This window comes from Actinia tenebrosa, unplaced genomic scaffold, assembly GCF_029948245.1.
Source record: "Actinia tenebrosa isolate PJP-AT-01 unplaced genomic scaffold, QUT_ActTen_1.0 PGA_scaffold7__59_contigs__length_16204524, whole genome shotgun sequence".
Taxonomy (NCBI): Eukaryota; Metazoa; Cnidaria; class Anthozoa; order Actiniaria; family Actiniidae; genus Actinia; species Actinia tenebrosa.
In genome coordinates, this window is record NW_028292584.1 from 15,447,483 (window position 1) to 15,471,009 (window position 23,527).

The following is a 23,527-nucleotide window of genomic DNA, read 5'->3' on the forward strand; positions in this document are numbered from 1 at the left end:
AATCACCGCTCAAGCAGTGAATATCGGCTCATAATCACTGGTCGCTCAACCAATCACAGCGCGCGAATCTCTATTCAAGTTCATAATTACACTAATTTCATATATTAAACATTTACTTTGAATTTCAACAGGTGTAGAAATGGTGGCTGCATCAAAAAGAACCTCTTATGTGACTTCTCCGATGACTGTGGTGACAATTCTGACGAGGGCTCCTGCAGTTCTTACCCTTCAAGATGTAACTTCGAGACCGGCACTTGCAACTGGAAACAACTCAAAGATGACACGTTTGATTGGAGAAGACAGAATGGAAGCACGCCATCTTGGAATACTGGTCCATCACGTGATCATACCTTGGGAACTCCCACAGGTAAGGGAGTGGCCCATTGGATTTAGGTTGCAGGAATTTATGTTGTACGATATTTTTTTGTCTTTGTAACGTTTGCTTTTTTTTTTTTTTTTTTTTTACAGGTTACTTCATGTATCTTGAAGCATCACGTGGTCGCTATGGCGACAATGCTCGTCTAGCCAGCCCCAATCTCCAAGGCCAGTGCACTCTTCGCCTCTTCTACCACATGTTCGGCCGACACGTCAATTCTCTAAACATTTATGTACGAACAACTGTAGATGGGCAGGGCACGAGAGTCATGAATGTATCTGGACAGGCTGGTGATAATTGGTTGAGGTTGGAAGTTCCACTAACAGCTGCTGGATCCAAGCCCTTCCAAGTCATTATTGAAGGTTTGTCTAGAGAACAGACCTTTTCAGACGCCATGTCATTCCCTAGAGTATCACTTATTTATTTAACGGTTGCGCATGAGAAGACGCATGAATATGGATAGAACTCAAACCAAGAATCTTATTCTCAAGACCACGTGTCATTCCCTAGAGTATCATTTCTTTGTTTAACGGTTGCGCATGAGAAGACACATGAATATGGACCAATACAACTCAAACCAAGAATCTTATTCTCAAGACTACGTGTCATTCCCTAGAGTATCATTTCTTTGTTTAACGTTTGCTCATGAGAAAACGCATGAATATGGACCAATACAACTCAAACCAAGAATCTTATTCTCAAGACCACGTGTCATTCCCTAGAGTATCATTTCTTTGTTTAACGTTTGCGCTTGAGAAAACGCATGAATATGGATAAAATTTTTAAAATTTTTGCATAAAATTTGCTTTGCATTTTGCATTCAAGAAAGTATTGCTTGGGAATGAATATCATACAACCATCCCCTTGAGTATTATTATTTTTGTTTAACAACAACGAACATACTTTTGTATAGATGACGCTCATACAAAGAATCTTAATTTCAATGGAATGACACTGACGTGGTCTGGATGCTGCTGACAATCGTTTATTCGATCTTTAACTTAATAAAAAATGATATTACTTACTTTCTTTTGATTCTGATTCTTTTCTTTCCAGCTGTACGTGGTAGAACATACCTTGGTGATATTGCCATTGACGATATCAGTCTCACACCTGGCTGCACCCTATACAGTGGAGTCCTACCCACAGCCGCACCCACCCTGTCTCCTCCTCAAACCACTGCAGCGCCCAACAACTGTAACAGTAGACAGTTTGGCTGCGTGTCTGATGGCAGGTGTATCGACTCGCGTAAGGTCTGTGACTTCAACATTGACTGCCGAGATGGATCAGACGAACGATCTTGCCGTAAGTTCGACCTTTATCTATTTCTTGAATATTTCATTTTTCGGACAATAAGGAAATATCAAAACTAGCTGTTAATATTAATGATATGATGATGATAACATAAATATATGAACTTTATTTTTATTTTACTTATTTATTTTATTTGATGATAATGACGGTGATGATGGTAATGACTAAGACGATGATGATGGTGGTGATGATGAAGATAATGACTGTGATGATGATGGTGGTGATGTTGATGGCGATGAAGATGATGGTAATGATGAAGATAATGACTGTGATGATGATGGTGGTGATGATGTTGATGACGATGAAGATGATGGCAATGATGAAGATAATGACTGTGATGATGATGGTGGTAGGGATGATGATAATGATTGTGATAATGGTAAAGATGATGATTATGATTGTGATGATGACAATACGGTGACGACGATGATAATGATGTTGATATTGATAATGATAGTAATGATGACAGTGATGAAGATGATACCGACTTCGATAATAGTCTCCAAATGTCAAATAATAACTTCTTTCTGTTGTCGATTCCCAGAATCCAACTGCACCTTCGAGTCAGGATTCTGTAGCTGGCGCGTCTCTCCCGATGATAATGATAACTTCGACTGGAAGCGCAAACAAGGACGTACACCAAGCTGGGGCACTGGACCTTCAGTCGACCACACAACAGGAACCAACAAAGGCTACTTCCTCTACATCGAGACATCATATGGCAGTATTGGCAACAAAGCTAAGTTGTTGGGTCCTCGATACCAAAAGGTAGTTTAAATTGTTTTTATTTATTTATTTATTTATTTATTTATTTATTTATTTATTTATTATTTTTATTATTTTTTTTTTGCTCACGAAGAAAAATTAAAAAAATTCACTGCGTGGGAAATAATCACGTGATTTCCATTTTGCGGAAAATTGTCACGTGATATGTAATAAACTCGCCATTTCGACCCTAGCCAGCACGCGGTATGAATTGTATTGGATGATTGTGTTAAAGTCATGAAAAAGTTCGAAAATCGTTCTCGGATTTCGGTACGAAGGTACTGACTGTTAAACAAATTATTCACTTGATTTGTTTAGCAGCTCCCTAAATAATCTTGACTATTTATAAACTTAAACGAAAATTTGCATTATACAAAAAGAGCTTGGCCTTGAGGGAATCAGATGGCTTTTTTGATTGAATAAAAAGCATTTCATAAACAAGGCATTAGAACTTGCTCGTTCATTTCTTAATCACATTAACGTTCGATGAGAAGTCCCCAGGGGTGGTACCATGATAATAATAATAATAATGATAATTATGATAATGATGATGATAATAATAATGATGATAATGATGATGATAATAATGATGATGATGATGATAATAATAATAATAATAACCCATGTAAATAATTTGTTCAAAAGTTGTACCGAAATCTTGTAGCGAACTTCTTGGTGACCGTAACACAATCCAACAGCATTTATACCACGTGACGGCTAGCTCTGAAGTGGTGAATTTCATTGTTGCTTGATACTCTAACAGATTATTCTATTGCATACATCAGTCCCATTCAAATTGTAAGCTTGTATTTTGGTACCATATGTACGGTTCCTCCATTGGTTCCCTCCAAGTCTATGTCAACGTCTCCAACACCTTGTCAATGTGGTGGTTCAAGTCTGGTAACCAAGGCAACTCCTGGCAGAAGGGCGTTGTTGGTATTGGCAAAAGAACACAGCCGTTCCAGATTCTTATTCAAGGTGAGACGATAATATTTCTTGCGCCTTGTTTCTTGACTTTTCTCGTGCATACTCAAGGTCCTGTTACACTGTGCAGTAGACCTTATTCGTGGCGTGACAATGTTTTACCAATTCAGCGTGACAAACCTCCAGAGGATTCATTTTCTTTTTGTTTTACTCTTCAAAAAATTCATGAGTATCCCAAAGGATACGAAAGGAATAACGATGATATCCCGACGATTTGCAAAACAATAGCTCTTCATTCCCCCAGAGGTTTGGGAAAAATTGTCACACCGCGAATAAGGTCTATTCTCTCCATCAGGGGAAGGGCTACACTGCAGCACTATCTCAGCAACTTGCAACATTTTTTGGCTCCTCGGAAAGAAATGAAAAATGTGCGCTTGCGCTAATAATGCCTTAAAGTTGCGAGAAAAAATGTTGGAGGGGTGAAACGCTATGTAATGGCATTGCCAGTTGATGCGATCCGTTGCGAAACGCTTCGTGCAAAGCACAAAAATGCTACATCACTCCTGTTACACAGTGCAATTCTCCAGCAACATGTCTTGGAACATTTTACAGTGTATACGTAAAAAGGCCTTAAACTGATCTATTCATGATCAACATTTTCACTATGAAGTCACAGCGTGTTTGTAAGAGAGGCAAAATGGTGAAAAACATTAACGATTTGGACTAATTTTACTGGGAAGCTGAATTAATAGCTCTGATATTATATGTCTTGTTTTGAAATATGTTATGAACCGCTGTTTATCCTACAAATATACACGGTATTTGGTGGCTATTATTGCTGTTCTAAGTTCTAAAAGATACAATTCTTTTGCTCTTTTGTGTAGGTATTGTCTTGTCCCCCTCCAACAACTACGATTGTTAGTGTTAAAAGAAAATATTAATGTTTTCGTCTGATGTCGTTTAACAAGTAGATATCAGCTTTTTATGTGTCTGTCCTCTTATTGACGATAAATTGCGTCATCACATTGTCCAAGTTGTGTGGATCCACGAGACGTATTGTCAATGTGATGACGAAATTTATCGTCAATAAGAGGACAGACACTTAAAACACTGATGTCGATTTGTATGTTTTTTACAATAACAAAAACAATAAAAACTTCTCATTTTTAACGATCAAAACAACCAACGGAGAGAGCGCGCGCTCGTTGACAGCTTTATCTGTCTGTCCTCTTATTGATGATAAAAAATAACCAATCAGCGCGCGGGTAGTTTGTAAGTTATTGTAAAAGATATAACATGTTATATTAATTTTTCCCAGCAACACGTGGTCGGTCATTCAGTGGGGACATTGCCATCGATGACGTCGAACTCGACGGCTGTGCCCTGCCTCAAACAGGTGGATCCTGCAGCGGTTACAGGTGCTCACGTGGTTCATGCGTCAATCAAGATTACGTGTGCGACTTCAATGATGACTGCGGTGATTCGTCCGATGAGTCAAGATGCTGTGAGTGACTGTTATATAGCTTTATTGCCATTCCCCGTGTTAGAATCCTGTGTCATAATCTAACTCTGATTTTATTTGGATTTTTTTAGCGTCCTATAATAACAGGTGTGACTTCACTAGGGGACTTTGTAGCTGGAAACAGAGCAAAGAAGAAGAGTTTGATTGGTCTAGAACTAAAGGTATTGTAGATGGTTCCCTTCCTTCCTTCCTTCCTTGCTTCCTTCCTTCCTTTTCTTCCTACCTTCCTTCCTTCCTTGCTTCCTTCCTTCCTTCCTTCCTACCTTCCTTCCTTCCGTACTTTTTACTTTAAGACATTTATCCTTGCTTGTTTCCTTCCTTGCTTCCTTCCTTGCTTCCTTCCTTCCTTCCTTCCGTACTTTTTACTTTAAGACATTTATCACATCATGGATAAAATGAATGTCATATTTCATTAAAACTAACCCAATCAATATTTCCAATATTAGGTACAACTGCCTCTTGGAACACTGGGCCACCGGGTGACCACACCACGGGGTCAGGCTACTACTTATACACAGAGACATCATGGCCGCGAAAATACGGCGATCGCGCCTGGCTCGTCAGCTCGAACTTCCAAGCCATCTCCCCATCAGTCAAAGACTGCAAGCTTCGTTTCTTCTATCACATGTACGGCAACTCGGTAGAGAAGCTTAATGTTTATATAAGAACATTCCAGAATGGAAGTGTTGGACAGCCAATCTTGAAGCTTGTTGGTGGTCAAGGATCGATATGGAATAGGGCTGTTGTACCCTTGTCTTCAAGCAAGAACTTCCAAGTAAGTAAATGTGATGATAAACACTGGAACAACCTCTTGGCTGATCTAAGTCAGGGCACAACTAACTCACAGATTGAACCCTGAAACAACCTCTTGGTTGATCAAAGTTAGGGCACAACTAACTCACAGATTGAGCCCTGAAACAACCTTTGGGCTGATCTAAGTCAGGGCGCAACTATCTCACAGATTGAACCCTGAAACAATCTCTTGGCTTATCAAAGTCAGGGCACAACTAACTCACAGATTGTACCCTGAAACAACCTCTGGGCTGATCTATGTCAGGGCACGGCTAACTCACAGATTGAATTATAATTCAGCATGTTTGCTTTTGTGAATTGAGGAAAACCAAGAAAACTATAAGAAAAACCCTCGAATCAAGAGATACCCAGATGTGATGCTGACTCAAGGAATCGAAAATTGAATTCTTTCTTCATTTCCACAGGTGGTAATCGAAGGCGTGCGTGGTGACAGCTACGATGGAGATATCGCATTAGATGATGTTTCCTTTACAACCTCTTGTATACCATTCTATGGGCAGTTACCCATCGCTCCAAAACCGTCCCCGACACCCAAGCCCGTCACTCCTCCCAGCCAATGTACAACGGCCGAATTCAACTGTGTGAATGAAGGGCCCAATGTTTGCATTCCATCGACACAGGCGAGTCTCTCATCTTCCTGTGTATTGTAGTTTATGATTCTAAGATTGTATAGATGTTAAAATGGCATAATCTTAAAAATCATGTGTTTTTGACCTAAGTTTGCGATATACACATATGTATCTTTCCTATCGGGCCGATAAACCCACCTAATGTGTACTTGAAGTCTCATATGAGACTTGGAAGCTCAGTGGTTCGAGCATGGCTCCGGAATCGCCAGAGCACGGGTTCAAATGTCATTCAAGATTCAGAGTCTTTCAATTTGCTGCTGCATAAGTTGCTTGGTATACTGTGAGAATCAGCTCAGATTGATACAACCGCAGTACAAATATATATATATCATATATATTCTCATTCACACAAAAAATTGTCTTGGACTTAACTTGCCTGGAATATTGTAATTCAGACTCATCCATATTTCTTCCTCGCCTCTGTTATCGTAGCGATCCTGGCATTTGTTTTCTCTTTTTGTTTTGTTTTTGTATATTGTATTTATTCATTTGTTTGTTTTGTTTGTTGTTGTCTTTATATTTCGTTTTGTTTCTCTCAGTAATTGATTCACAGTCAGACTCTATAACTGGTCATTCTTCAAGTACCCAAATGACCGCTTGATAAAGGTCAAGTTCACAGTAAAAATATGGAGATGACCGCTTAATCGAGGTTTATCTGAACAATCGTCTTACCTTTTTGATTTTCCTTTTCTTAGGTTTGTGATTTCAGATCCAATTGCAAAGATGGTTCGGATGAAGCCAACTGCATCAAGCCCAAGTGTTCATTTGACGGAGGCGACTTCTGTGGCTGGTACGTGGACAATCCTACACGCATGAAAAGGGCGTTGGCTTACACGTGGTTAATGCAACAAGGCGGCACAGCAACACCTGGAACAGGACCTTCTGTTGACCACACAACTGGTAAGTGTGTAGGATGAGTCAGCAGTACTGCACTCGCCTTCACCTCTAGGGTCTCTGATTATATTCCTGGACTTGACACGTGAGACGAATTTGTTGGATCACTCCCTTAATCCGGTTTTCGCAAAACCAGCATACTAAATTCCAAATCAGTCTATGAGTTAGCTGTGCCCAAATTCTCATCAGCCCAGATCATGGTTATTTGCTGAAAAGGGTTTTGGTACGAGAATGGGTTCTTTGAAATTAGTTATTTTTGCCAAACATAGTATTTATAACTTGAAATGAAAACCAACACTGATGGGTAGGTCTTACAACATTCCACGTTCAGCAGCTTTCAAATTTTTACGATATTTTTGTGTAGGAACCGCGAACGGCTGGTACGCATATGCAGAAAGCTCCGCTGGCCAAGCGGGCTCAACTGCTCCTCTTACAACACCTCGCATTGGTTTGTCTGGACCAGAATGCGTGGTTTCATTCTGGTACCACATGTACGGCAAGAGCGTGGGCACCCTGTCTGTTAAGCTTAAGTTCTTGGATGGGTCGACGCCTCTGTTGTGGAGCAAATCTGGTAACCAAGGCAACCAATGGTTGAACTCTAAAGTCATCATTGGATCAAGAAAACTATTCCAGGTATAAATAATGAAAATAATAATAAACTTTATTTACGTGTCAAGATATTTAGCTATGCAGCTCTTTGAGGACACAACATAAATAAATATTCTAAGAAGAAAAGAAAGAGAGAAAGGAAGGAAGGAAGGAAGGAAGAAAGAAAGAAAGAAAGAAAAAGGACAATATAGAATACAAAAACTTGATGACCGACCTTGCAAGTCATCCAAAATAATATATAAAATCTGTTATAAAATCTATAAAAATCTAACTTCTCTACATATTATAAAATATAAATATATTGAACAGCTAAGATAATTCTAGGTTTCGCAAAAATAGGAACTTAGCCAATCATATTTCTTTATCAAATGTGTGTCGTCGAAGGGAATTAACTTGAATACATCACACATTTATCGAAGACAATTTGTACATATTTTTATATTTATTGAGTGATTTTTATGTTGTACTTTATTGCGTAGGTTGTGTTTGAAGCTAAACGTATTCGAGGATATCAAGGTGATATAGCCATTGACGATGTAGAGATGCAAAACTGTAAACCTCTGGACGTAACTCGCCCATGTAACACTGACGAATTCAAGTAAGAACTGTTTAACAAGACGTGGCTGCTATTTGTTTCAAAAATTCATCAATAATTAATGAGCATTTAGAACTATCAGGTCCTTCAAATCCATCGCGTGCTTGGATCTTTATACCTGATAATAGCTCAACTTGGATATCTTTTTATTAAGATTTTGAAATCTTTATAAAGGACCAAAAGAGTACAAGAGTATGTTACGAATAAGGACCCTAAATGCTCATTAATTATTCATGATCTTTTGAAGTCGTTCATTAAACTCGCAGTTCGTGTTTTACCTGATAAAACACTCCTGCTCATTTATTAACATAGTTCAAACTCTGTAGCTGCGAGCTGCGTGATAAAATTCGATTTTTCATTGCAGTCGGTCGAGAATACGAAAGGTACCGACTGATCATTTTTGATTGACGACAGCGAAAAACCAAATTTCAACCTGCAGCTCGCACCTACATTTCATATACATTATTGTGGTTTTCGATCTTCTGCGAACTCAGACATTCCAACAGCTTGTTGTGAACTTTGCTTTTCGCTGCCGCCAGTCAAGAATGCAAAAGATACCGACTGGTTATATTTGATTGACAGCAGCGAAAAAACAAATTTCAACGTGCAGCTGGTAACTACCGAGTTCGCAGGATATAGAAAATCGCAGTAAGTCGTGGAACAGCTGTACTAAGTTTTCTGTTATTCATCCTATACAGGTGTTTACAGGGAGGTTGTATTCCAAAGACAAGCTTGTGTGACTTCAAGTCTGACTGCATGGCTGGCGACATCTCAGACGAGTCTTCCTGCTCTTCGTATCCTGCACGCTGTGACTTTGAACACGGCTTGTGTTCATATTCACAATCCTATGGTGATGACAAATTTGATTGGTCAATGGGTTCGGGAGATACCGGTTCGTCGGGAACTGGACCGAGTGGCGACCACTCAACAAACTCACCGAAAGGTATTCTTGGGATGCATGTGACATCATAGCCGCCATGTTGGTTGACTTGAACAATGGATTTGATCCTGGTTTCTTTTGTTCTGTCAACCAACATGGCGGCCATGTCTTTTGTCAATGTGAATGTAAATGTGACGTCATAGCCGCCATGTTGGTTGAGTTGGCTAATAGATTTGGTTTTGGTTGCTCTTGTTATGTCAACCAACATGGCGGCCATGTCTTTTGTCAATGTGAATGTAAATGTGACGTCATAGCCGCCATGTTGGTTGAGTTGGCTAATAGATTTGGTTTTGGTTGCTCTTGTTATGTCAACCAACATGGCGGCCATGTCTATTGTTATATTTTAGTTTTTTTGGCCTTGTTTAGTCTTCTCATTTCTCATTACTCATATTTCCATTCTTTTTTTTTTTTTTTTTTTTTTCTGTAATTGTCTCACAGGTCACTACCTCTACACGGAAACTTCGTATCCACGTAAACAAGGAGACAATGCTCGTCTCAATTCACCAATCATCCAGGGCTCATCCCGTGGGTGTAGTCTTCGCTTCTTCTACCACATGAAGGGTGACCACATTGGCAGTCTCATTGTAAGTCATGTTTATTATAAGGGATTGTGTCCCCATTCAACAGCCTATTCCAATGGGAGGCATAATACTAATCTACTACCATTTCATACTCATGATTGTAAGCTGCACGGCTGCCATAGCGCCTTAATATGCAGCCCGTAAAGTCCTCCTCGGGTCATAAATGTAAAGCGCATTGAGATATTTGAGATGCGCTATATAAGAAACTCCCATTATTATAGAACTTATTGTGTAGTTTCCTTTTAGATTGGAATGTGAAGCATGACCTTTGAGAAAGGAATGCAACTTTTCGTAGATAGAAATAAATAAATAAAAACACAGAAATTCCGTCTCAGATCGCCCATTTCCGATCTCCGACCGACAACGTTTTATGATATAAGCTTATATAAATTTATTTTTCTTGTAACCTGATCCACAGGTTTATACCAGAACATCTTACTTTGCCGGTGGACTATCGAGACCATTGCTGAATATTACGGGTAAACAAGGCGACTTCTGGTACAAAACCATGGTGACTGTGCCCTCATCCAATGCTGACTATCAGTTTGTCATTGAGGGCATTAGAGGCGTCAGTTACCAAGGAGATATCGCTATTGATGATGTTTCCATGACAACTAGTTGCTCCATCTGTCCAGACTGTGTCATTCCAGGTGAGATCTAATACTGAATATTTTTAAAATTCACATGATCACTGTTATTATCATATTGCTTGGCGAACGAGCTTGTTCCTAGTTTAGATTATGCCAGGCACATAAGTTGAATAAGAAATAAAAAAGGTAAGGCACGGCACGGTAACAGTATGTAAAAACAATTTGCGTAATCTAATGACAGGGCTAGAAGCATTATCCTCCTTCAGTGAGCGGTTAAACAGCGTGGGCACCTCACAAGATACCTGTACCTTATCTTCTTACCGTCACAAGAAATCTTCTATTTCGACGTCTCAAGAAATTTTTTTGAAAGATCGTCCTTCTCCCTCTTCCTCTCTCACTGCCTCTACCTCACCCTCTGCCCTTTTCTCCCTCTCTGCACCTGCCTCTGCCTCTCCCTTTCCCACTCCTCATTAGCCCCTTCTTGCATCTTAAATACGCCATTTTTACTCTTATTCTTAGGTCAACCAACATCAACACCATTTGGTTTCCATACTCGTCCAACTGGCTCAACCTGTTATGCATCCCAGTTCGTTTGTGCTAATTCCAAGTGTGTAGACAAGGCACAACTCTGTAACTTTAAGGACGACTGTGGCGATAACTCTGACGAGTTGCCCTGTGGAACAACATGCGACTTCGAAGGTGAGATGTTTTTTGTTGTTTTTTTTTCTTCCTTTTTTTTCTTTTTTTCTTTTTTTCTTTTTTTTTTTTTTTTTTTTTTTTTCATATGTAAAAATGATTGTATACTGGTCTTTGGCTCTGACGCATTCTGAAAACATTTTCTTTGGTTGTTTTAGGGCAATGTTACAAGGGCTGGAGACAAGCTACAGCAACTGATAACCACAACTGGATCAGACGTCAAGGACAGACACCAAGTGTCGGGACAGGACCATCTACTGACCACACCCTTAAAACAAAGAAGGTAAAAGTTCAAAATAAAAACACCTTAAATCCAATACAAAAAGATCTTAAATCATATTCCTTTAGTATTGTTACGATAGTAATAGCCATTATACCTTTCGAAATGAAATCATCAATTCTTCAAGAGGCCTTCCTATAGGACGCTTGCACGATGACGTCATTGACCTCTACTACCAGACTCCTTTTCACCCTTTCTTTTGTTCAGTTAATTAGCACCAATTGTCTTACTATTCTCATGAGGGAATACAAATTTGAATAAGAAAGAAAATTAGTGGTGGGAGTCAATTAACGTCATCATGCAAACGTACTATTTCTATGACATGTATTTAACATACAGAAAGACCTATAGAAAGGGTCCTCAGTATTTTACTTTGTGACGGTAATAAATAAATAAATGAATGTAATATAAATATTATATTACTATTCTGATAATGATAATGGCTAACTCGTAGTGAATTGGGACGGCGTGGGTGTGTTGAATACATTAGGGCCAGGTTGTATGAAGAGTGGATAGCGCTATTCGACGAAAAAATTTTATCCAGTGAATAAATTTATTGGATAACAGCATCATTTATTCATTGCTGTCCACCTTTCGTTCAACCGGGCCCTGGAGTATAGAAATGGAACTTTAACACCGTGCAAGAAATTTTGTAACTTACGTCTCCTTACGTTTTGAAAGTTGTTTTTTCGTCAGAGTCTTCAACCCTCTTTTATTTCGACAAGAACTTCGAAACATTTTCACACTCCTTTTTACTCATTACGTTTTTTACTTATTTACGTTTACTCCTTCAAGATGAATGCACTCGATGAAGATTATCTGAAGTGATAATGATGTTGTTAGTGAGGATGATTTTGTTGGTCATGATGATGAATAATGATTGATGGTCATGAGTTGATGGTGATGATGATGATGATTAAATTATGCATTTTTCATCAGGGCTATTACATGTTCTTTGAGACATCATGGGGTAGCCTTGGTGACAAGGCTGAGTTGATCTCATACCAATACGTTGCGTCCAGTCCTAACTGCAAGATGTCATTCTGGTATCACATGTACGGAAATGGAATTGGATCACTCTCAGTAAAGGTATGAACACCAGAACGATAAAGGTTATAAAGGTCCAGGCTAGGATTGGGTCTCTCCTTCAAATTTTATCAATACCCTGAAACAACCTCTGGGCTGATCCCATTTATTGTTACTATATATAATTACCAATGAAATATCTATTTTTCTCTATTTCGAAAAATTGATATCTTCACACGTGAAAATAACACCATTGCGATGGCTATTCAAAAATACACGGAAAGAATTGCCTGAAAAAGCCAAAACATACTTCATTGATAATCATATAATAAACAGAATATTACATGGGCGCTTGGAGATACAAAATTTATCTTCTCGTGTTGAAAATCTCTCACTCGTTCGCTACGCTCACTTTTCAACACTCGAAAATAAAATTCATATCACCGCGCACCCATGTAATATCCTCTATGTATTTTATTATTTTATTATGCCTATCATTATTGTTAATATTGATAAATTTGTTTTTCAGATCAAGAAGCCTGACGGCACCTATGACGTCAAGTTCAGTTTGTACGGCGATCAGGGCAACGTCTGGAAGAAGGCGAGTATTGGAATCCCAAGTCTAAAGAACTTCGTTATCATTTTCGAAGCAACACGAGGAACTACATACCGAGGAGATATCGCTATCGATGACATTGCTTTCGATAATACTTGCTATGTTGATGTGGCCAGAAATTGCACTCCTAATGAGGTAAGTACTCGTGTAAACATAGAACATATTATGAATATACTGATAGCAACCTTAACTTTTCTTAGCAAACCCTGAAACAACCTCTGGGCTGATATAAGTCAGGGCATGGCTAACTCACAGATCAAACCCTGAAAACAACCTCTGGGCTGATCTAAGTCAGGGCATGGATAACTCACAGATCAAACCCTGAAAACAACCTCTGGGCTGATATAAGTCAGAGCATGGCTAACTCACAGATAGAACCCTGAAACAACCTCTGGGCTGATCTAAGTCAGGGCATGGCTAACTCGCAGATCAAACCTTGAAACAACCTCTGGGCTGATTTAAGTCAGGGCATGGCTATCTCACAGATCAAACCCTGAAAACAACCTCTGGGCTGATCTAAGTCAGCGCATGGCTAACTAACAGATTGAACCCTAAAACAACCTCTGGGCTGATCTAAGTCAGGGCATGGCTAACTAACAGATTGAACCCTAAAACAACCTCTGGGCTGATCTAAGTCAGTGCATGGCTAACTCACAGATCAAACCCTGAAACAACCTCTGGGCTGATCTAAGTCAGGGCATAGCATGGCTAACTCAAAGATAGAACCCTAAAACAACCTCTGGGCTGATCTAAGTCAGTGCATGGCCAACTCAAATATTTAATGGAAAAGGTTTTTCTGCCAGGAAGGAAGAAAACTGGAGATCGCGGAGAAACCCATCGTATCATCGTCGTGATTTTTTTTCGTCTTGTATTCTGTTATATGAAGATAATAGGAAAAAACGATATTTTTTTAATCAAATCTACAGGTTCGATGTAAAAACACCGGATATTGCGTCATGCCGCAGTCTGTCTGTGACTTCGTGGATGACTGTGGTGATGGCACAGATGAAGCAGCCAGTATCTGCAGCAGCCGAACCGGAAACTGCAACTTCGAGAACGGCTGGTGTAGATGGTACAATTGGTACTACGATGACTTCAATTGGTCAAGAGGCAAAACAACAGGCGGTGTGGGGACTGGGCCGACTGGTGACCACACAACCGGAAGTGGACAATTCCTGTATATCGATTCATCGTCTCCAAGGCAACCATTTGACCGAGCTCGTCTTGTAAGCCGAACTACGTTCCCTGCCAGCAAAGGTGTATGCACCATGAGGTTTTTCTATAACATGTATGGATCTTCTAGCATGGGAATTCTCAGGGTCTATATCCTTGTACGTAGTGGATATGTGTATCGATGGAGGGAAGTCTGGAGAACAAGAGGTATGTGTTAATTTTCTTTATGTGTATCGTTTTGTTTGTTGTTGTTGTTGTTGTTTTTTTGTTTGTTTTTTTGTTTTTTTTGTTTTGGTTTTTTGTTTTGGTTTTGTTTTTGTTTTTTTTTTTTGTTCTAATTAGAAAAAATACTTAAGGAAATAAAACTCTTGCTTCTACTGGATGGCAAAAAAAAAAGTTGACTTCCTATATTTATAAATTTTTTTGCTGGGATAAGCAATCTTGTATCCAAAGCCTTTTCCTTAAAGGCTGCCTAAGACACCTTTGTGGTTGAATTGATTTGCTATCAAATCATATATCAGCACGTGACTGTTTAAGGCAAATAACCTTTTACTGACTTTTTTAACCGTTATTCTTGCCGCTAATTCTTTTCAAACAGGGGACTCCACAAACAAGAATTGGATCAAGGCTGAAATCCAACTCAACTCGCGCGTTGCTTTCTTGATTGGAATGGAAGGAACCGTAGGTGGTAACGACAAGACCGACATCGCCATCGATGACATCAGTTATTCAGCAGGCTGTTATGCTGGAGGTACCCCAGCACCACCCACAGGTCAGTACCATCGCTATCTTCTTTACTAACAATAGACGTCACTCCCGACAAAATCTGTGTTTTCACTAGAAGGCAATCAATATTCGTAAGCTTAGAGTATCTTCAAGGTTGAATGTTTATCTTGATTTCTGATTTCAGAACGTATAAATAGTTACTCCATTAATAGAGGTTTAGCACCATCACGTGACGGCAGCCATGTTAGATGCCATGAACAATAAAAACGTTTTACATGAGAAAGAATTCAATCCCCGAGAAAAAAGGGATTCTATTGTCCTGCCATCTAACCACAGGTATTCCAAGCTGTATAATGGGCGCCTGCACGTGATGGTGCAAACCTCTATTGATAGTTAAGCAATGAGGAAACAGTGAATATTAGGGGCATGAACCGGAGAGCTCGTATTTTACGTTGATTAGTTTTTGTTCGTTATAAAAGAACAATTCTCAAGGCAATGTCATGTGATCTGAAATGGGCAATTGGTACGCCTACATCCTTTTAATGTTCATATTTGTGCTTGTAAAGGTTACTACAAGTGCAAGACAAACGAATTCTACTGTCCTAAAGACGATCTCTGCATCAACAATAACTGGCGATGTGACGGAGAGAATGACTGCAGTGATGGAGCCGACGAAATGAACTGCCCAAGCACCCAGCCTGTCATCACCCCATCTCTAGGACCTGCTCATCCTGCTGACTGTACTTTCGAGACCGGACTATGTTTGTGGAAGTCTGCTTCGTTTTCCGACATGAAATGGGTGAGAAATCGTGGGAAGACGCCAAGCTGGAAAACTGGACCATCAGTCGACCACACTACAGGGTCTAACCTCGGTATGAGATAATAGAATGCATTCTTCTATCTCTGCTTATTATAATTTCCCAGTTATCTTTGTGCTGCCTTTCGTAAGATCCTGTTACTCTTACTATTATTTGTTTTATTGAGTTTACACTTTCATTCAATTTGTGTATTTATATGTGTGGAATTCTTCTGTTGGTTTTGTTACTGTCCTAGAAGTTATTGTTATGATTGTGGTTGCTGTTGTTGATGTGATGGTGGTTGTCGTCGTTGTAAGACACTAATTCATGTAATAGTCGTTATTGTTCTGATTGTGGTTGCTGTTGTTGATGTGATGGTGGTTGTCGTTGTTGTAAGACACTAATTCCTGTAATAGTCATTATTATGATTGTGATTGCTGTTGTTGATGTGATGGTGGTTGTCTTTGTCGTAAGACACTAATTCCTTTAATAGTCTGTCGTAATAGTTATTGTTCTGATTGTGGTTGCTGTTGTTGATGTGATGGTGGTTGTCTTTGTCGTAAGACACTAATTCCTTTAATAGTCTGTCGTAATAGTTATTGTTCTGATTGTGGTTGCTGTTGTTGATGTGATGGTGGTTGTCGTTGTTGTAAGACACTAATTCATGTAATGGTCGTTATTTTTATGATTGTGGTTGCTGTTGTTATGTGATGGTGGTAGTGATTGTCATTGTCTTTGTTATAAGACACTAATTTCTGTTTATATTGTCTAGGCTACTACGTCTACGCTGAAACTTCAGGATACTACCAAGGTCACTTTGGTGAACTTCTTGGCCCCAACCTCATGCCATCCCAAACATGCCAGCTAAGGTTCTGTTACCACATGTATGGCTCTAACATGGGAACCCTTAACGTGTATACCAGAAACACAAACGATCCAGACCCAGACAACACACAGAAGAAGATCTTCTCAGAGAAAGGTGACCATGGAGATAAGTGGTTCTGCAAGTTCCTCAAGATTCCAAGCACCGTACAGTATTCAGTTGTTTTTGAATCTGTGCGCGGTAATGGCTTCAGATCTGACATAGCTCTTGACGATATTAAGTTTATTAGTTGTGCGAGCCTCGGCCCCACCCCTGCACCGACACCAACTCCCAAACCTTCCATTAACAACGAAGACTTTGAGGACTGTACCAGTTGTTGGATGAACGACAAATCTGGCCACGACCAAATGGACTGGAAAATAGGGCGTGGTTCAACTGGAAGCCTTAATACGGGACCTTCGTTTGATCATACACAGAAGAGTATTTATGGAAGGTACCTTTATATTGAGGCTTCAAATCAGAGCGCGTGGAGTCATGCTGATCTTGAAAGTCGACTGCTCGTCGTTAAAAAAAGGTGCTTCATGTCATTCTGGTATCATATGTACGGCAAGTCAGTTGGATCGTTGTCGGTGACCGCCTATGTTTACAAGAATTATCCGGACCTGACAAGTAAGAAATTGCAATAAACTTAAGCCGTAATTACTTTGTCTCTCAGGGTTAACCTTGATTTTTTAATATGCAGCCCGTAAAGTCCTCCTCTGCAATGTAAAGCGCATTGAGACAATGTGAAAATGCGCTGTATAAGAACCCCATTATTTTTTTAATAAAATATTAACGTGTTTCAGTGAAGGTCCTTGGAACCTTGGAAGTTCAAAGTGTTTGTTTTGTTAACGTTGTGAATACTTTACTATATCGTTGGTTTTTGTGAATATTTAGACACTGAAATAGGCTAACCCTGAGTAAATGAGTCTGTAATCAGCTGCAGTAACTTAAGATCTATTTTCAATCTGCCCAAGATGCGAAACAAACGATCCCTTCAGTTCACTCTATTCTATTGGACGGCACTTGCATGAGTAAATAACAAAGAATTTGGCAATGATAGAGTAAAGGCATTTAACCCGTGAAATAAAAATTATTAGTCAACGTGTAATCGCCAAATAGACACAAAAGAAAACAATAGAATTAAGGTATACGAAAGTGTATTAGTCTAATATCTATTTCACGGGTTTAATGACTTGACTCTAAGTAAGCTAATGTATGGAAATTGTAATACGCCGAAAACACAAAAGAAACTCAAAAGAAAATGCGGACGTGTAATACCCTAAAGTGTATTTCACGGGTTTTTGAAAACCACTCTATTATTATTATTTATTGTTATTTATTATTTTATAGAGTGGTAATTAGAATGAAGTAGTGTTAAATAAACGGGTTATTGAAAACCAATCTATTATTTTTTATTTTTTATTTTATTAATATGTATTGTATTTTGTCACTTCTATTTCATGTTGTTTTAGATCACGAGGAAGCTTCACTGTTTTCTCAATACGGCAACAAAGGCAACCAATGGAACTACGCTATGGTCAGCCTAAACAACTATAAAACAAGCAGTAAAACTAGCCGAATTGTGATATCTGCCTACCGTGGATGGGATTACTATGGTGATATCGCCATTGATGACATACAGGTGAGTACTTGGTCTTAATCAGCTGAATGAATCGCATGAATCTCATTACTGCATCTTATAATTTGCCTTCAATGACAGGCAAACACTACCCAACATTATAAAATAACTGCTCTAAATCTCGCATTCTGATTTGTTGGGAGCGCGTGCTTTATGGGAACTCAAAGCACGCAATCGCTCTTTGCTTTTTATAAAAGAATTAGAAAACTTGCTTGCTGTGTTGTGTGGAGTTATAAAGCTCTAGGGGAATGACAGAGCACTCTAGAAGTGTCGAGAAGCACTCCGCTACGCATCGTGCTTCTCCTAACACTTCTCTTGTGTTCTGCCAGTCCCTGCGTGCTTTATAACTGCACATAGCACGTTTGCGCCTTTTCTATTTCTTCATTTGCTATCAAATAGAGAGTATTCTATTGCTTGTTATCAATCAGCTGAAGCTTCAATCTCATTGCATTCCGTAGATTGAAAGGGTTAATTGATATATTTCTATTTTTTCATGATACGAAGTTCTAAACCTTTAAAATAATATTTTTCGCATTAAAAATCAAGATTGTTATCGTAAATAATCTTGATTTTTGAAAAGATTATTTAGAAGGTTTAGAACCTCGTATCACGAAATTAACTAAATCTTTTGAAATCCAAGCAAAGAAAATATCGGTAGATATATTTCTATTGATTCTGTTTTTCATTTGTTTGCAGTTCCATAACTGTGCGTTCACAACTGAAAGCGTAACCATCCCATGCGGAGAGACGTTTGACGACTGCAATAAAAAGCCAGTTGTACCGCCGACTCTCGGACCAGCAACAGGAGATTGTACCTTCGAAAATGGTTTGTGTCACTGGACGATTTCTTCGAATGCTGACATGCCATGGTATCTGAGAGAAGGAAGTACTGTTAGTAAGGGAACTGGACCATCTGCTGACCACACCACAGGCTCAGGAAAGGGTAAAATCATGAACGTGTCTATGTACCTCCTTCCTCCTCTCTCTCTTCCTCTCCTCTCCTCTCCTCTCCTCTCCTTTCCTCTCCATCCAGTCAAGTTTGCGCTGGCAAATTTCCACGGCTAGGCTTGCAAATGTTTGTTCGGATAGCTCAGTTCCATGTGAACGAAACCCCTAAACGTACAACAACCGGTTAAAAATTCGTCCGGTACCGTGTATACGCAGCGTTACATAGCCTTCCAAGTTTCAGCCGTCCTTAAGGTCCGTCACGCGTTACCCTAAGGACGGCTGTGTACCGTCACGCGTTACCCTAAGGACGGCTGTGTAGGAAGCTACCTCTTACCATCGTTTTATATTTCCAGGTCACTATATCCATGTAGAAGCCAGTTACTATCCCAAAGGATCAGCAGCTGTCCTTGAAAGTCCATACATGCTCCCAACAGATTATTGCTCAATGACATTCTACTACCACATGCTTGGAGCTGACATTGGTTCCCTCATGGTCTTCCTCTACTCTGGTTCCAGGACAAAGATGGTGTTCAATGTGACGGGGAATCAGGCAGATGCATGGAAAGTGGCTTCTGTCACGATGAAGAGTCAATATGGCTTCCGTATTCACATCGTGGGTACCAAAGGTTCTGGCTATCAAGGGGATATATCCATCGATGACATCTCGTTTGCGGGCAATTGCAAATTTACTACTGAGTCGGCTTTGATGTATGGAGCTAATGCTTTGGCGACAGGTAGGCAATTGGTAAAATGCATTAAGCCCCGTTTACACTGGCGATTTTTGCTGCAAATTTTTGTGGCAATTTTCGTAAATATGAAATCTTTTGTCTCATCCTTCAAAAGAGACATTCGTCTAGGAAAATCTTGGTATCCTGAATAAAACTAAGTAAATTCTTTACCATTATTTATTATAATGCAAAAAAAAAAATCGCCGCAAAAATCGCTATTGTAAACGGGGCTTTATGTTGGCTCAGAAAATTGGCGGGAAATAGTATACCTTCAATAAGATGACACCTTGGGGAGGTGACTCTGCCTGATTTCCACTGAATAGAGTCCAATGTATGGCAAGGAAATTTAGGGAGCCGTGTCAATGTATCCGTTTGATAAAGGGTGTCAAGATAATAAGCCATTCTGAGGTTGAGGAAAAAGCTGGGTCGTGTTGGCATTGCAATGTATTGTGGGGCTTTTTTAGGAAACATATCATCAAGATGGCGACAATATCGTCCCTTAAAACAGTCCCGCAATGCACCGCAATGTCAACTCAACCCAGTGTTTTCCTTCTCGGCCTCGCAATGGCTAATAATAGGTGCACTGTTTACGTAAAACTGCCAGTAAAGTAACGATAAATTTTTCGTTGCTTGACTGTTTGTTCATATGTTTTATTGGTTTGATTGCAAGCTGGTGCAGTAGTTTCTACCGATATGAAAACCATATTTCTTCAGTTCCTGAGTTATAATATACCGATCCCACATTCATTGTTCTACCTTACTAGTTGCTGTTACTACGTTGGACAAGCTAAAATGTGTTTTTGATATACAGCATGGAACAGACGCAGATTACTGGAAAATGTGAATGTCTGTCTTAGAATTAATGCACTCCAAAAGCACAATAACAAAAAAATCGAAAACTACTATAAAAAATCTTATAAATTCGAGTTTGTTTTTCGGACATTCTGTATTCCATTAGGAAAACTACCCATTGTTGGGGTGGACACTCGATCATAGCCGGGAACGGTTTATTAATGAATCTAGTGTTTAAGGTAGTCCACGTATCTTTGGTATTATTCATTTCATTACGTTCTTTCTTCGCGTAGGATGCTCTGATGGCAAGAGAGATGGCTTCTTCTACAACCCAGACGTGGCCGGATGCCGAGGACGTTGGTGGGGAAGGAAGAGTCTGAGAGCAACGCGACAAAAAGGCCGTGTGTGTGGTGACGATGTTAAAGGATGGAGTAGATTCTGTTCTAACCCGGCGGACCTTTGCGCTGATGGCTGGCATGTCTGTGGTACTTATGGAGATATATTTGAGATCGTTAACAGGGTATGTATAAATAGCTGTTATTACAGTTGAGCCCGCGATGAGATATTCTTTTGTTTTAAGAACCAAACAAGTGAGGCTATCGAGGCTATTGCATGCATCCATAATATCTTCTGTTGATGTTATTATACTCTATTCCAATTGACCTACTTCACTATGACGTCACATCAAAACAATCTATTGTTTAAACGCAAAGGACCATGGTCGTCGAAGGGGGTCAAATCAACGCAGATTCACCGAAAAATTCATCTAAAACCCGTATCAATCCATGAAGAGAAGTAAAAAAGCCAGCAAACGCTCAGAATATTTTTTAGCACATATTAACACATATTATATCTGAAAACCAGGCCATTTTAGATTAAACTGTTTCGCTAGGAGCAAATTTTGTTGAATTTTCTATTGGATTTGGCGATCTATCCCCCACATAAACAAGCAGTGACGTCATAGTGAAATAGGGCAATTCCAAGAATTTGTTTTACGAAACTTGCATTCCCATAATGCCTTGCGGATGGGGGGAGGGGGACCGCACATAATATGTTCAAAACAGATCAGAAGATGTTGCAAATGTATCTTATGATATTAAAAGGTGTAAAAGAAACGACAAGGAACAAAAAAAAAGAACTTTGAAGTCTTTGAAGTAAATCTTGAACACTTCTTTATGACAATACATTTTCTGTACAATAAACCTCTTGATGTTATGGACGTAGTAATTAACTCAGAAATAAACTGATCATCAGTATTTTACAGATAAAAGCAGCTATGATGTGCATTCGATAGAAGAACTTTTAATTTTATGGCATGTGGAATTTTTAAATGGCTATATAGTTTGATTTGATTTAATTCGCCACAAAAATACAGCAATTGTAACAAATAACAGAGAAAAAGGGGGAAGAAAGGGTTGCGATAGTTTTGGGTAGATAGGTAAATGGATGAGTGATGGACGGACGGACGGACGTGTGGGGTGGGTGGGTGGGTGGATGGACGGATGTATGGATGGATGGATGGATGGGTGGATGGGTGGGTGGATGGATGGATAGACGGACGGACGGACGAACAGATGGGGGGGGTGGTTGGATGGATGAATGGGTGGGTGGATGGATGGATGAATGGATGGGTGGGTGGGTGGGTGGGTGGTTGGACGGATGGATGGATGGATGTATGGATGAATGACTGTTTAACCGATTGATTAAATAATTTCCACAGACAACAGGCGATGAGTGTCGAGGATCAACATACGGTACTCTAAGCGCTGCTATCAACCACTGCGGCAGGAGCAAAGCACAGGGAGCTGATGGATGTAGTCGACCTGTAACTGGACAAGATTACGGCTGTAGTCAATACCACCAAGACTGCTCGGAGCCACTCTGTTGCGGTGCGTCATGCGCAGGTCCTGATGTTTGTGACTCAGGTAAATCTATGTTTGGTTATTTGTTTGTTTGTTCGGGTTTTTTTTTGTTTTTTTTTTTAATTGTGTGTTTTTGTTTTGTTTTGTGGTCGTCGTTGTTGTTGTTGCCGTTATTTTGTTGTTTTGGTTGTTGTTTTTTTTTGTTTTTTGTTTTTTTTTATGTAAGCTTTCAAGCCTTTGGCTCATCTTCAGGGAAATAAAAACGAAAAAAATATTGTTCAAAATGTTCTTGCTATCGATGGTTTTCACAGCCGCCATGTTGGATAAATGTAACAAAAGATTCGTCATTAGTCTCTCCTGCCTTATCATCCAACATGGCCGCCGTGTCTTTTGTTATTTTATTCTATTAGGAATGAATAAAAGAACAATTGCAATTGCTTTGTGTTTTCGGTGATTGACCCTTCTTTTGTTCCTGTTTGTTCATAGGTGTATTCCCGGGTGTGACTCGCTATTCACCATCCAAAGGTGACCAGCAAGGCTGTTCCTTCATTAACACTAATAACGCTGGTGGTGTCATGTGCTGTAAGGATGACAGTACAACCCCTACCCTACCCCCCACGAGTCAGCCAACTACAGGATCATGCAACTTTGAACGGGATTGTGACTGGTCGACAGACCAGACACTTCCTGGCAAGTTTGTTCGGTACAGAGGTGAAACACCTTCAAGAAATACTGGCCCAAGATACGACCACACTAAGGAAGATTCAACAGGTATGATGATGGTTAACTCATTCAATCACTGTTTTCCCATTCCAGATCATGTCATG

General features: G+C 39.6%; 1 protein-coding gene across 1 annotated transcript in view; it reads left to right on the plus strand.

Annotated features, from left to right (window-relative positions):
- The window catches only part of LOC116297172 (MAM and LDL-receptor class A domain-containing protein 2), a 129,028-nt gene that overhangs the window by 93,294 nt on the left and 12,207 nt on the right, over positions 1-23,527 (plus strand). The window contains exons 90-118 of the mRNA XM_089040313.1: positions 132-367; positions 469-738; positions 1,433-1,681; positions 2,235-2,458; positions 3,241-3,433; positions 4,698-4,883; positions 4,973-5,062; positions 5,348-5,676; positions 6,119-6,334; positions 7,039-7,243; positions 7,602-7,870; positions 8,326-8,444; positions 9,140-9,384; positions 9,820-9,965; positions 10,381-10,612; positions 11,072-11,251; positions 11,407-11,531; positions 12,468-12,617; positions 13,084-13,305; positions 14,097-14,550; positions 14,942-15,115; positions 15,636-15,941; positions 16,639-17,358; positions 18,204-18,373; positions 19,067-19,313; positions 19,672-20,052; positions 21,132-21,358; positions 22,559-22,763; positions 23,187-23,471. Of these exons, the coding sequence (XP_088896439.1) occupies positions 132-367; positions 469-738; positions 1,433-1,681; positions 2,235-2,458; positions 3,241-3,433; positions 4,698-4,883; positions 4,973-5,062; positions 5,348-5,676; positions 6,119-6,334; positions 7,039-7,243; positions 7,602-7,870; positions 8,326-8,444; positions 9,140-9,384; positions 9,820-9,965; positions 10,381-10,612; positions 11,072-11,251; positions 11,407-11,531; positions 12,468-12,617; positions 13,084-13,305; positions 14,097-14,550; positions 14,942-15,115; positions 15,636-15,941; positions 16,639-17,358; positions 18,204-18,373; positions 19,067-19,313; positions 19,672-20,052; positions 21,132-21,358; positions 22,559-22,763; positions 23,187-23,471 (7,055 nt within the window). The remainder of the gene's footprint in view (positions 1-131; positions 368-468; positions 739-1,432; positions 1,682-2,234; positions 2,459-3,240; positions 3,434-4,697; positions 4,884-4,972; positions 5,063-5,347; positions 5,677-6,118; positions 6,335-7,038; positions 7,244-7,601; positions 7,871-8,325; positions 8,445-9,139; positions 9,385-9,819; positions 9,966-10,380; positions 10,613-11,071; positions 11,252-11,406; positions 11,532-12,467; positions 12,618-13,083; positions 13,306-14,096; positions 14,551-14,941; positions 15,116-15,635; positions 15,942-16,638; positions 17,359-18,203; positions 18,374-19,066; positions 19,314-19,671; positions 20,053-21,131; positions 21,359-22,558; positions 22,764-23,186; positions 23,472-23,527) is intronic.